Here is a 15,529-nt window from a genome sequence, read left to right as displayed (position 1 = left end):
AAAACAGTGATTCACCAGTGCAAGACCCTCAAAAAAAAAAAGAAGAAACAGCTAGTGTTTCCACAGAGTTCAGGCTGCATTTAAAGTGAGGGAACTATTTGTTTAATTCCCAAGTCTTTCTGTTCAAATGAATGTTTGATTTCTCGCAGACAGGGAATACAGAAAGAAATAAAAGGCTTTTTCACAAACAGCTAAGAAATTGAGCCGCCTGCCTAGTTTATATAATTCTTTGTAGAGAAGTCATCCTCTAATGTGCATACTAATCTTCCCTTGTGAAAAGGAGCAGCAGTAATAACCAACAAGTTGAACATTAGCATATTTGCGACCTAACTGTAAAATCAAAATGTGTGAATTATAGTGCTGCCTTCTCCATTGATGTTAAATTCTGAACATATGCCATCTTACACAGTGCTTGGAGATGAAGAACATCTTTAAAGGGATAGAAAACATACACCCCCTTCTCCCTCCAGAACAAAAGAAGAAAATTAATGTTTGGTTGTAATGCAACAAAATCAATCACAGCTCTTTGATAATAGGTTTGTCTGAGCTCCCCTGGAAAATAGGACACTTGAGAGTTCTTAACTACAGTAGATATAAATCCAAGATAGCTGAGGAAGGCTGAATTATTTCCATTCAGTTTGGAAATAATTACAGTATCAGAACAGTTGGTTCTGCAGGAATACTGAATGATCTGGCAGAAGCCAAAAAGACAAAATGATCATCTGAATCAGAATACATCACCTTTACCTACACATGCATATGGCAGGTAACCAGCATGGGGTAAATAGTCCTCGAGTTTGGCAAAGGATATACCTAAGAGAATCTCGAAAAAGGAATGAAGGAGTACATGTTATTTAGGATCATACACTTAATTTCAATAGCTCTAGATAAAAATAGGGAAGCATAAATAGAACTGTATTCTCTGCTATAAACTCTGGAGCAAGGCATGGCAAAGTATATGGTCTTTAGCTGTCTTTAGAGAAAGTGACAGCAGGAGTTTCTGCTTTGATGCAGCTCTCCTTCACAGGACTCCTGCAGGATCTTTATTTTAAATTACAGGATCTCCATATAATCCTCAAATTATTACCAGTGTCATTAATGAGGGCTCTGAACAGCTAAGTCTCTTCAGACATGTGGAAGAGCCTGGTTTGGTTTTCTTTTTAGCTTGCTCTACTGAAAGAGTAGACTATATCTCCCGATATGATTGATTCCAAAAGATCAAAAAAAGCCCTTGTAAGAGCATCACAGTAACTAATTACTACCTTGCACAACTGGCCATACTTTAAATGTTTTTATCACAATTTTATACACACCCAACCCTGACATCATGCATGTTCAAGCTGATTAGCAGCTTGACACCAAATTCTACACTGGGCTGCCAAGTCTCTTTCCTCAGCTCTATATTACATACACAGCATTCTAAAGATAAATTAGTTGACATTTCTAACATGTATTTATCAAAACTCATCACCTAATCACTATTCTATGCTTTATTACACAAATTCCATCTTTAATGAAGTTAAAGACCAATAAATCTAACAAGCTGCCCTCACTATTCGCATCAGCTGAGGCAAACATATTACTCCCTTTAGTTTCTTAACTCTCAACTGCTTTGTCATGAGCACTTTCTTCCACAGCCCTTTGAAAGGGAAACTACTCTGTTTTTCTTTATCCACAGTACTTTGGGATGTTGAAGGACAAAGTAATACTAATTTTTTTCTTTTCAAGAAAATAACCAGCTTCAAGACTGCAGCAAACAGAGCTCCTTCAAGGCTTTTTCTTAATTAATATTGGCATGATTTAGATAGAAAAAGCTTCAATATTTTTGTGAATGACAATTTTCTCTACTCCTTGCAGAGCCTCAATTAGTATACTTGTCTATGTCTAATATTAGCAGTGGCACTGAGTAGCTACAGTAGTTGCCTCATACACATAATGCCCAGCAGCTCTGGACAGACCTTAAGGAACGAAGTATTCCAGGCTTGCCTAATAAATTAAAAAAAATCTCCAATAAAAAACTTTGAACTTGACAAAAAAAGCTTAGGTTTGCCCGTAACATGAGGAGATACATTGACAATAGCAAAGAAGCAGAAATATCCCAGGCCTGATTTAGACGGTGGAGGTTGCATAAGTACACTTAAGGGCTGCTCTGCACTAACTTTTCCTTGCATTACACAAGACAAAAAGTCAGATTTAGTACAAAGCATAACTTCATGTTGAGGCAGACACTGGCAGCAGTAGGTTGAGCAGCATACCAAAAGAAATTATGATCACCGATACACATTATATTTAGCTCTTTTACACCAGAAAACTTTTCTTAAAAGGATGCATTCTTTCTAATTTGAAGTTTCTCAACAGGGGTTTGGGCTTGGGGTTTTGTTTTCATTTTTGGTGGTTTTTTTCTTTTTTTTTTTACTTCTACATATTAAGTTTGGAGAATTTGCTGTTTACAAATCTGAAGACACACGTCAAAGCTGAAACTACAGTTAAAGCACTCCTTTGGCTGAACAATTCAGCAATGCCGAGATGTATGAATGCAAGGGCTTTCTAAAGTGTCATGGACCTCATCAGAAAAAGTCCACATTCAGAAGCCCTTTACTTGTTAGGTACTGGCAATACATTAACTTTATCAACTTTCATCAAAACTCAGTGGTTTTTTTTTCTATGTGTCTGCTGCTGCTTCTACCCCAAACAGAAATTAATCAAAATCTCTGGCAATGTAAACTACAGTTATTCAGGCTGTTATATGCTCTAACTAGGCAACAGCATACTAAAATGAAAACACTTTAAACACCACAGGTTCTGGTCATTGTTTTTTTTTCTTGTAGAGATTTAGGGTAGTCATCTATCTTGGAGCATTCCTGGCAGGTAACATTCTATCTCCAAAAGCATATCTGATGTTTTATTTATCCTTCTCAAGCTATTTTATCTAAAATTGCTACAAAAGATTAACACATTCTATAAGTTGAGTAGAAAGCAGAATGGATCCCCCTCCTCCTCCCCTAGCAGGATTTTAATTCACAATCCTTTTTAGGATTTTATCTCTACACCTTAAAAAAAGGAGGTATATTTCAGGAGAGCGGGGGAGAGGAGAATGAGGGGAGGGAAGGCACTTTAGCAATTACATAGTGTGTGTTCAAGCTTCCCTCACATATTCCTCATCTTTATAATCAATCAATCAATCAATCAATCATTCTTCCAGATGCCTGCATTTCAGAGCACAGACAAATAATGGCAGACTTTCTCCTGTGCCCCTGTCCCCAGCCTCTTTCTTCACCCACACATGTATCCACATGCCTTCACCCACGTGCAGTAGTTGTGACTTCCAATTTCTGAAATATTTTCCTATTGCTAAGCCTCCTCTCTATAAAACCAATCAGAAAAACTGGAGGATAAGTGGCTTTGCAAGATGCAAGTAGTATACAGAACAAATAGGAAATCCAGCATAAGCTCCAGAAATTACTTCAGAATATTATCAGCCACTAGCTGACAGATAAGACCTCTTGTAACACAGACAAACCCCAGCCTTTAGAACTTAACTAGTTAACTTCCTCTTGGAAACACTGGGGAAAAAGTGGTATTTTTAAATGCAGAAGTAGGAGAGACACAGGACTGAAGCAGACAAGTACTGCAGCATTAAGCTGACAGGGAACTCAGCTTGACTTTACTTTGAATACAGATAAATTCCTTGAAAAAGAAATATTTTCTGCTGTATAGCTACATTAGTGGATACTGAGCACATCCTTACAAGGCAGGCAAAAAGAACAGGGAGTAAGGGAGACCCTCTAGGAAAACTGGCCCAGAACCAGCTTAATCAAGAGCGCTCTATCCCTAGGAAGAGCTCAACACCCAAAGGACAAGAGATTACCTGTCCCATTTCAACCCTAGTCCACATTCTCCAGTTCACAGAGGGCAAAAGCAGGATGTTATAGAATTTCACAAGCAATGTCATTGCCCAACGGAATTGGTGAAACTATCTGTTTAAAAGCCTAAATTTGGCAGGGTGAGGAAATGAACTTTAATTCAATAGTAATCAAAGGCAGTTCATCTAGAACAAAAAAATACTTCAGTGACTGAATATCACAGCTTGCTGAAGTTAATTAACCAAAGCTCAGTAATATCCCATGGGATCAGAATGCTTTGTGTTCCACTTACTTGGGTGCCCAGTCTTGCAGTAAAGAAAGACATTTCTTATAAGCTATGCTATAATAGCTCAATCAAAATTTGCAGGAAAAACTAATAGTAGGTCCCCAACAGGAAGGTATTTAGGTCTCTGAATAAGCAGAGCTAATTTAGGCTTTGTCCACCTATATGCTTTTTGCATTGACAAACAGTGAACACTCTTTAATCAAGAACACTAACAACAATTTGAAGGGAAACCAGTGACCAACTGACACCAAGTTACTGCTTCTGAAGAGGGCTGTATTAGACAACTACAACTGAAAATAATTTATACACAGATTCAATTACCCATACCCTATTTTTATCTAGGAGAAACTAATTTTGCACTGTAAGTTCTCTAAACATAAATCACACTGATCCCATGGTCCACACTTGTACTGTCACTCCTTTATCTCACTGAAATCTTGTCATCCCTGCATAAGTTCAACTTTTGATTACAAGAGAAGCCCTTTCTAAAAAGCTCTTCTTGATGCATAACTAGTGCTTCTTCCTTCTCAGAGTTGATTTTTTTTTGTAGAGAGCCCCAGGTTCTCAAACTAATCGTCACGCTCAAAATCACAAGGCTATTCATTATTCCAACAGTCATTTGGAAAGGCTTTTCACTTTGTTTGGAAGAAAACCCACAAAATCCCATATCCTCAAAATATGAAGCAACTTCAGCTCAGACAGGCTATTTCAAGCAAAAGCAGTAAGACTCAGGATTTCCAAGCCTAACTGTAGCACCCTAGCCGACAAACGAAACTGTCTCTACATGTGCCTTCCCAGTAATATTGCTGTCAAGTTTCAATAATGTCATGAAACAAATAAATATTGGCCAGAATCCTAAGCAGAACAAAGAAAATTTATCTCAAGGTTTCTTTGGTTTTAGTAAATAACTATCAAAGTTTATATACTCTGGGAACAGTCTAAGATCAGGTAACATTACATAATATTTTCACTAACACAGTTTCACTTTTCAAAATGGAAGTCAGATTTATTCAACATTAAGTGTAACACCACATCAGAAATCAATATCCACTTATAAAATAAAGCAAAGTAACATGAATAAACACAGGAAAATACTGTCTCAGACTCTCCAAGCAGGACATTTCTCATAAGACTCACAGGAAAAAGAAATATTTTTATATGCAAACAGATTCAATTCCCAAAACCTCATTTTTTCCAGTTGTAAAGCAATATATAGCTAATGGGAGGTAAACTAGAAAGGGGAATGAAATGCATCATGCTGTACGACACCAAAGAAATACTCCAACTGCATTTGTGTACAGCATTAACAACATGCAGTAGATGAGGTTAAAAGCAAGTACAGTGTGTATATATTAGAGAGACAGAAAATAGTCAGTCTGAGGGCTTTGTTTCTTATTTTAGTTCAACTAATGAAAACAAACAGAAGCTAAGAGCAATTAGAGGAAGAGCAGAATCTGCATGAAGAACAACATCTCTTCCCAGAACAGTAAAGCATCTTAAGATAGATTTAAATTGTGCACACATTTACTTGTCTTGGTCCTCTTCTTGCTATGTCATTGAAACATACCTAGATCCAATGACGGGTTTTATGCAAGTATCTACATTTTTGTATAGCTGTAATTAAAGAAAACAATGCAAGTCATTCAAGTTCTGCTAACTTTTAAGTCAGGTGTTAATACTCTGAACACTCACTACAACTTAATGTTATTTAAATTGAAAATAAAAACAGGGCAAGGCATCTCCCAAACAGCCTTGCTGAAATGTAGGGTATTTTAATTATTTTTGTTGCTTGGAGGAGAGCAATGTGAAAATACACACGCTACTCAGTTCATTTCATTAAGAACTATTTAAACAATTCTTTCATACAAAAAGCTGGGATCATTGTTGGTTCTACTCAGGTCAGAGCCTGGCACATTTCTATTTCTCGTGTCAGTCTTTTTTTTTTTTTATCTCTTTTTACAGCAATGTTGTTGTCTTTAAAAAAAAAAAAAAAACAAACCCCCAAGATCTCCTATAGCTTTTGTCAGCTATTGAAAAGCAAGCAAGCACAATGCACAAGCAAGTTATCAGAATTAGATAGCCAAATGTAATTAACTACAAGGTTCCAAGCAAGAAGTACATCTACCTTCTGTGGGGAGACTTGGTCTTATTGGGAGACGGATATGAAAGCTGATAAAGAATACAAGTTACCTGGTTTACTTCAAGTTCTCTGCCTTTCATCCGAAAACTTCCAGGAACCCACTTTACCACCAACCAAGCTAATAAGCTAGTACAAATATTCAAGATTTTAATTTCAGTAAGAATGGACTAATGGCTGACAACTGAAGACTGACTTCCGTAGGGCTGGACATACTGACCTTAATTTTAAACTAATTCAAGTCTGAAAATAATTGTGCAGTATCAAGGTAAGATACAAATAAAGAACAAAGGAGAATTTAAGAAGGATAACTTTACTACTCACACAGAAATTGCATCACTCAGTGCCCTACCTACTTCAACTGAAGTACAGCAGTGTTTCTCAAGACTAGATCATGGTTGGATATTGTAAAAAGCATCTACCATTTTCTATTAGTAATTCTCTGCTGAAAAAAAAATTACTGTATTATAAACATGAACATGAATCAACTATCAGTACCTGTTTATTTTTTAACAGTAGAAGGATCACAAAGAACTGAATTAAAATAAAAGGAATGTACAGGAGAAAGTCTTAATTCAGATGTCTTTAACACATATTAAACCAAAACTGACTTTAAGACACACTACTAAAATCATTATCTGAAACTGCTCCGAGGTCTGGCAATCACTCACATAAGTTAGTGCTGTAACTACCAAATTTAATATTGGGTCAAAAACATAACAGAAATATGAAGGTAATACTCTGCAAAGCACATCTTTTGTATGTGCAAACAAAACAAAGAAAGGGTGTTTTGTTTGGGGGGTTGTTGATTCTTTTCTCTTGGATTAAGAGTTACTGATCTGAAAGCTCCGAGATTGAATGTACCTCTCATCTCCAGTAATGTAAGTCATGAGGATTCCTTAGTCTTCTGACTCAGGAACAGATGAAAAACCTCTGAACTCCTTTTCATCAACTGCAAAGAGCAAGAGGAATTTCCATTTACCCTGCTCAAATGTGCTTTCCTTAACATCTAAGCATAAATTAATTTTCCCACTCTAATTTCAGTGAAGCATTAGATACACAGAACACACACACACACACAATTTTGTAAACTTGAGATTCAAAGATGTAGAGAAAAAAAGAGGTAACAAATCAGTGTTATTTCTGAAAGACTGAAGTGGACTGTTTAAGCACTGCCATCTTGCTTAAGTAATGTCAAATGCAAGAGCAACTGGGAACAACAGTTTAAAGGTTAATTGTTACAATTTATATGAATCAGTGCATTCTGTTTATGCAAGAGAGGACTAAGTGGAGTTTCAGATCAGCACCATAGCTAAAGAGCTGGAAGGGAAAGCTAGCTATTGAAAATGTGTATGACATTGTTGAACTGCTGCTGAAGCCTCAAAGAATGGTTTCCTAAACATTTACATGCTGTCAGGCAGTCAAACTCTACTGGTAAAAGCCTTTTTTCGGTTACTGGTTATACCAACATCTGTGTTTAAGTCACTAGTAGAAAAGTTTATCAGCACTTGGAATCAAAGAGCCTTACTAGGCTTAACAATTGGTCAATGAAGATGCAAGATCCATGATTAAAATGCCTACAGCAAATTCAGAGCAAGCAGTGTTTCAAACATGAAATAGTAATGCATCACTTTAGTCTGTGCAACCGGAACATATTAGAAAACCGTGCTCAACCTACTTAACATATTGTACAAGGAGATAAGCAAATAGTAAAGACTTCCAAGAACCAAGTCCTCTATTTGGCTTTAAAACAAACAAACAAACAAAAGCATTCAGTTTATTCACCTTCTTCTCCCTTGCTTGTAAGTAAATGAAAAATAAATGCTTTTTTGCATACCTTGTAAAACCAATGTAATAATCCCTCTCCAGCAATGTATCTTGGAAATGGAATGAAACTATCCTGAAGCTCTAAAAGCTGGTGGTATAATAAATGCTAATTAGAGCTCACCTCCCTCCTCTGCATGCTGTTCTTCCATATATTGGGAAGGTAAAAATCTTGGAAGCTTCAATTTCTAATTAATTTTATCTTGTAAGCTTTCAATCAGTCATAAATTAATGCCTAACTCAAACTGGCGTCTATAAATATAGTAAGAAAACTCAAGTCGAGCATCCTTGCCTTCACTCTCTTCAAGGCTTCCAAATGAGGAACTGTATTCTTACTATAACATTATTACCTTGACTATGATAGAGAATCTTCCCTCTTTCAGCAAATTGCCCATCAGAAAGTGGAGGGTAATCTGCTACCTAGGTACCAGCGAAGTGAGGAAAGAAAAGTTGACATATACTTGGAACTGCCAATGTGCAATTTTAAATTTCATCACTGAGCAGGGAAAAAGAGTCAACTGCTTTAATCTCCAAGTCTGTAAGCTGATCAAAAGCATTCCCCATGGCAACCAGAAATGCCTTTCCTGAAATTTTTTTATAAGGAAAAAAGTGCACACAGCTTTTGTAAGAATTGTGGAAAGGTTTGGGTTTATTCAGTTTTGGAAGAATTGGTGTTGACTTCTTTATATAGAACCACACACTTGATACTTCTTCCTTTTAGAGATGAAAGAGTTAAATGACAACCTCTTCACAGAGAAGCCTTTTAGGCAGTTTCCACAAAGGGGCTGCTGTCCTGACAAAGTACTTAAAAAAACATTTAAGAAAGCAGTGATCCTCCATCTTCCGATATATACTGGAGAATTTAAAGCAGAATGTGGATTTTAGCTATACAAGCTCAAAAAAAAAAAAAAGTCCTCAGCTATTCAAAAGCTGATGACACTAAATGATTGTCTTGAATGACTGACATGTCTTACAGAAATCCTAGTGTTTGGAATGCTGGCTGGACTGTCTGCCAGCCAGTTCAAGTTACACCATTAAGCAAATGGGGAAAAACAGAGGACCTTTTGAAGCACATCCTTTCACTTCCGAGATGTTGACACATACCAGGTACTTCAAAATTAATACTGGATTTGATGTTTGCCAGTGAGGACCTACCCGAGCCACTGTTCTCAACATACCTTAGTGAAAGGATGCTAACAGTTTGAAGACCAGCATTTCTACAGTAGCCACAATAAGAGCAATGTAAGTCACTTAAACTGTGGACAAATTTAGCTGTCAAGATGTACAAGGGGTCTATCAAAATAATAAAAACAATACCAAATCTATTAAAATTACAGTTTGTGCTCCAACATACAATACTCATCAGTTCTGATCATAGTAACTTAAGCTATTAGTTCTACAATATTTATTAAGAAGCAGCTATAAGTTACAGGACAGTTGGTGATACACAGAGTTGGTTTTTTTCCAGAAGACAGTTAAGTTACTTAACACCTAAACTCACAGCCAATGAAGAGTGCAGTACCTTCTATATATATTTTTTTGGTATACTTACTACAGAAAACTGAATTTGTCTGTTTTGGCTTCTCAGCATTTAAGCTTGCCCGACTCTGATGTCAGGATTAAGAAGTGCTGTCCTCCCACTCCTCAGTACCAGATATTTGTGTCCCATGTGTAAATATACACTCTTCAGTTTCATCTTTTTTGGTAATGAGAGAGGCAGAGTTCCTCAAAACTCACATTGTAACATCTACCATCCAAGCCCAGATCTTACTCTAAACTCAATTTTTGCTATAGCCTTCCCAGATGCAGACATCAAAGTCGAACACTTTTCTGGTAGTAGCCTTCTCCATGCTGTTTGGGAGGCAAAGTAAGTTCCCTACTTTTATGTATTGTTTCCCTTTGTACATGTTCAAGTACTTCATCAGGGCTCTAACTACAACTCTGAAGACTGAGCACTGAGGTGGGTGGTTGGCACAAGTCTTTCTGCATTGCTGCTTTTTTTCTACCATGTACAGAGTGTACAAACTTTGAGACACAACTGTTACCTTGTGATGATTTTTTTGCAGCTTTAGCTGTTCAATCTGATGATTCATATAATAACGGAACAATATATTTCTATTTCTCTTTTCCTAACTTTACCAAACAGCTGACTCCTCCTATGCTTTTCTGTATAGATGACATACAACCATTTTTAAACAGTAAAACTCTGGATTCCTTCTGTTCTGTTAAGGAACTGATGAATGTATCAGGACTTTTAAGGTATTTGCACATGTAAGGCCTCCATCCCATTTTCTGACCCTCTTCTAGCCGTTTCACTAGCTGCAGTAAATGCATCTGTTAAAATCACCACCACTTCTTGAGGACAGAACTAATACATCAGTTATGTACAGTGGAACCTAAGTAGAAAATGACAGAAAAGACATCACTTGATTCCAATTAGCTACAGGTTTTGAAGCTTCTTACTAGAAAAAGAATCAGGCAGTCAGTGAATTTATTCTTTCATACAGTACAGCATGTACATATTGGCAAGAAGTGAGCCCCTAATCACAGGTTCCTGGCTGTGGCACCTGTTACTGTGGAAGAGCTAAGAAACCATTTAGTCATCACTGGGTAAATTGCTTGTGTTCACTAGAGCAAGAAGTATTTCTTTGGAATGTACCTAAAAAGAAATTCGTGCTCAGTATTCATATTTTCAAACAAACTGAAGAAAGGCACTGTTGCTCAAGCAGTACATTTGTTGTCTCCAACTGCTAAAAAAAATAAAAATTATTCTGAACAACTAGCTACTGCTGCCCTAAGAAGGCTTCCTTGTTACCTCCCAGCAATTTCTTCTCTCCCTATAAAAGCTTAACATAAAAATTGCTTTTATCTGAAGTGTGTCAAGTCTCACCTTTATATCTATCTCTATATCTAAAATTATGAGTTAGTATAACAGTATGCATTATAAAATTATACCATTTACTTCAGACATGTTTGAACAGCTGAATCTTCAAACTATACAAAAATAAAGTGTATGAAATCTTACAAAAGGAGGACATTAAGACATTAATAGCTAATCAAAAAAAAAAAAAAATAACAATTTACACACAGCAGTAAGCATAAGCAATGTAGCCTGCAACAGCTTTCAATTAGCAGGACCTCTGAAACAAGCATCAGCTAAAATTGGAACATTCCCAAGCACAATAATGTTTCCAATTTATTATCTTTGCCACAATACAAACTTTCACAAGCCAAATGTCCATTGTCTAGCAGTCTGTAAACAAAAGCTACTATCCCCCTCCTCATTTGAAGAAGGTGAATATTTTCAGTCCTCAGTCAAGATTCATATCCATTGCTTGCATAAGGAATCAAGAGCCTCTTCTCTTGTTAAATTACCTTTTTTTTTTGTCATACAGCCTGCAGTGAAGCAAAATCACAGTGAAAGTCCTGGGAAAAACATGATCTTTACAGCAGGACTTGAACCATTCTAACAATAAAGGCATCTAACAAAGCTTCCCATAACAAAAGCATGGTATTTCCATTTCCAGAAGTCAAGTCAATTAGAAATCCTAAGTTCTACTTAAAAACCCCAAAAGATCTAAAAGTGAAAAGATTCATCTTCTCAGACAAATACAAGTCTTTCAGTTTCACTTGCAGAGAGACTTTTCCAGTCTGTAAAACAGTAGTGCAATTCAATTAGTTCTACTTCTTTTATTTTTTCTAAAAGTCCAGTAGATAAATGTCCTAGCTCTACAGAAAGTTAGGAAGATGCTCCAGTAAACAAGAAACTTTGGGAAGCCCAAGAAGGCTTACTAGTCCATTAAAGCTTAGAAGTCCAAGTGGCTTAAAAATGGTTTACAAATAAACTACAAAAAAAAAAAACCAAAACCAAAAACAAAAAACCAAACAAACGAAAAAATAAACCACTAAAAAAACCCCTAACAAACACTAAGACAAACCAAAAAAAAAAAAAAATAAATAAATAGGCAGAAATGAATGTAAACTGTCTGAACTTTTTAATGATTTCTCATTGACAGCTGGCACAACCTTTGACAGTACAGTGAGTTAAATATAGTTGACCTACAGAGCATTCCATTAGGGCATCCAGTCTGGAATGCTCAAATGGAATTACATTCCTAAAGATTTAAAAAACAGAGTTCTTATAACACTACTACAGGCTTCTTCTGCCCACCTCACTTACACTTCTTCTTAAAGAGGCTTTTTATTTTTGATGGCTTTTTGTTTTTTTCACCATTTTGGTACAGGTCCTGTGGGATGCTACTTATCCTGGGGACAGAAACAGCTTCATGGCTGGGTTTAGTATCACTGCTGGCTGAAGAACAGGAGGTGTGCCGAGGCTTTGGGACCGGGATCCCAATTGAAAGCTGGTTCATGCTGCAGGACTTCTCCAGGATTCCATTATAAACTTTGCTTGCAGGACTAAAGATCATGCTCTTAGTTTCTGCCATGCCTACACAGTCAGGAGAGCCCCTAGAAATATCTGCAGTTAGAGAAGAGGAGTCTCCTGTAGATGATTCCTCCAGGGAGCATTCTTCTGGAGATACTTTCTGAGCAGAAAGCATCTGGTACACCTCAAGACTTGCTGGAGGAGACTGCTTCCTTCCAGTGGATGAATTTAAGGAGTCACATTCCGAACCTGTTTCCTGTACTTCCCTGAGTCAGAGCAAAGAGAGGAGAAAACATAATGAAACTACTAATTCCTTTATACAGTTAAAAAAGGAAATTAATTTAGAATCAATAACATTAGCCTAAAAGCACCACCCACACTTTTGCTTAGTTAATTAACAAAAACCATTTAGTTAAACAGTTTATGTCACAACTTGCATTACATCATTTCATTATCTAAACTTAAGATAGTTAATTGTGCAATCTTGTTTTTGTGGGCAGCAGCATCTGCCCAGAATCAGTCATTTGTATCTCACTTCAAAGAACAAAAACTATCTTTCTGGCATGTGAAGTCAGAAAAGTTATGAAATGAAAGAAGGAGATTTAAGCCTATCATATACAAAAAGTTTCTTCAGGACAAGTGTCCCTACCTTTCAACAAGCTCATTTGCTCCTTCCAAAAGGAATTTAACCTTTTCCTATGAGGCCATGTAACAAGAGTAGGTACACGCTCAACATGCTGTAAGAACTGTGTTACCATCCATCTTCTCTTCGCCCAGTAGCTGACATTGCTTTTGATCCTAGTTTCAGATGTAAAAGCCAGTAACATATTGTAATGGAGAATCAGGGTTAGTTCAGTGCACCCTGGATTGTAACATTACTTAACTGTATATGACATGCTAGCTATTTACACACACACATCAGACAAGAACTCTCTGTTCCATGTGGACTATATTAATTTATATTATCCTACAGATTACTTTAACTTTTTGCTTGGTTCAACCCCTAATTCTAAACTGTTACTCTCAAATAATCCTATCAGATTTCCAAGTGCTGTTTGCTAATCTCCGTACCATTGTTTATCAGCAGAGAAGTAAATGGCTTCCTCCTCATCTTCAGTTCGATAAATTGCTGGGCAGCTTGACACAGAAAGGATGTCAGGGTCAGGGGAGTGCAAAGCATGCTGAGACTGTGGAGATGATGGCACAACATTGCGTCTTGACCGACACAAGCTACTGCTTCTTGCCAGTGTGCTGGGAGGTTTTACAATGGACCCTGAGGCAAAGAAAAAGCAAACCAAAACCCTCCAAGTGACATTAAAGAAAGACTGGCATCACCTCATACATTCTACAGTTAGATGAAGCTCTAACCAAGATGCAACTGCAGCAGTTTTTGTGCCTGTCAAATGTTACTCTGACCATGCGCACCAAAGTTCTGGCTCACTATGCTCTCTTGAGAACAAAGAGAAAGATTCTACTGAAACTTCCAACCCTTTAATAAACTAAAAATAGCAGTGCTGAAATTAGTATATTACACAATATTCTGTATTTTACTTGTGTGGTGATCTGGAGCTTAAAAGAATTTGCAAAGGTTTTGCAATGTAGATATACCTAACCAAACAGCCATGAAATAGGCTGCATTAGTTGAAAGTTACGTTAGACACAGAAGATCAGTTTCATTTACATAACATCACATAAAATATAGAATTCAAACTCAATTTTACCTCAAGAATTTCCTTTTTGGTAACACTTTCTTTTGCCAGCCTAACTATGAATTTCTGGAAACAAAAATACTAAGAATAGGTGGAAACAGCAACACAAGACTTGACCTGGAAAGTATCTAACAGGAAGCGACAAAATAAAATGTTCCTAATCCAGTTCCTCCTTGAAAATATTATTAGGCAGCAATACTTCTATGGAAATAAATCTACAGACCTGTTTTCAGGCTACCTGTTATGAGCCTCAGGATTTCTCATACCCCTCCTCAAACTGTCCCACAGAATGCATTACTGCTTAGGTAAGACAGACCTACCCTCATGTTCAAAATGCTTACCAAACACTTGGGGGGGGGGGGGGGGGGGGGGGGGGGAAGGTTATTTTTGTAGACAAGGATGTCTAGCCTGACAAATGCATTTTATGTTTTGAGATGCCAGTTTAGCACCAGGTAGGTTAGAGTTTCCCTTCATGGAACCTCAGAAAAGGTTGAGCTGCCATTCTGGTCTAGCGCAGGAAATCAGAACTTTCACAAAACAGCAAGTAGCTGCACCTTCACCAACACTTAGATTTTGTTTCCTACCCAGCTGAACAAAAAAGAAAGGTTTAAAAGTCCCAACATGACAGTTGTCATGTAACTCAAGCTTCTGATTTTATTCTGATGAACTCCCTACTGACCTGTAAAGCAGGGGTTCAACAGGTCAAAAATAAGATTGGGTCATCACAAAAATATTACTAAAAGCAAATGTGAACTAAGAGAGTATAAATTTTCTAAAGGGGTTCTTACTAAGTGTTGAGGTAAATCAGATGCCATCCTACTCACTCGTATGAAAAAAGAACAAAATCACACCATCAGTGAATTTTGAGAGAAGTCACAAGCATTTGGTTCCTTGTAGGTGTATATACATGGGATTATGAAGGATTCAGCTATGAGAATTTACCATCTAGAGTTTTCTACTACAAATGAAACTCACTAGATCAAGAAATCAGCTGAATCCTAATCAGTCAATGGAAAAGTAGAAGTTTCGCTATCACCTTCCTGTATGATTTTGTTTCAGTCTTGTACATCTATTTCTTTATCCCTTTTTGTTCTTCAGCTCAGGACTGATTAAACAGCTCTATTACTTCATGTCATTTTAATCTATCATCCCAATTGTTGCAGCACGAAGAAGCCTGTCTGGCAGATTTCCCATTTTGTCAATATTGAGATCAAATGATGTTGGGGCAAGATAACAGCCCAGATTAGGGCTTAGGTTTAGATCCAGAGAGTGAAACAGTCATGTTCACAGCTGACCTGTCTGCATGTTGCATTTTGCCTGAAG

The 15,529-nt window shown here is 37.0% G+C and overlaps 1 protein-coding gene across 1 annotated transcript in view; it reads right to left on the bottom strand.

The window, feature by feature from the left end:
* Window positions 1-6,137: 6,137 nt before the first annotated feature.
* STIM2 (stromal interaction molecule 2) overlaps window positions 6,138-15,529 on the bottom strand; it is a 97,866-nt gene continuing 88,474 nt past the window's right edge. Inside the window, exons 11-12 of the mRNA XM_030491568.1 lie at window positions 13,569-13,770; window positions 6,138-12,763 (exon numbers count right to left, since the gene is read on the bottom strand). Of these exons, the coding sequence (XP_030347428.1) occupies window positions 12,283-12,763; window positions 13,569-13,770 (683 nt within the window). The 3' untranslated portion in view covers window positions 6,138-12,282. The remainder of the gene's footprint in view (window positions 12,764-13,568; window positions 13,771-15,529) is intronic.

This window comes from Strigops habroptila, chromosome 7 (genome assembly GCF_004027225.2).
Source record: "Strigops habroptila isolate Jane chromosome 7, bStrHab1.2.pri, whole genome shotgun sequence".
NCBI lineage: Eukaryota > Metazoa > Chordata > Aves > Psittaciformes > Psittacidae > Strigops > Strigops habroptila.
The sequence above is the reverse complement of the archived record's forward strand: the minus strand, read 5'-3'. Positions and strand labels throughout refer to the sequence as shown.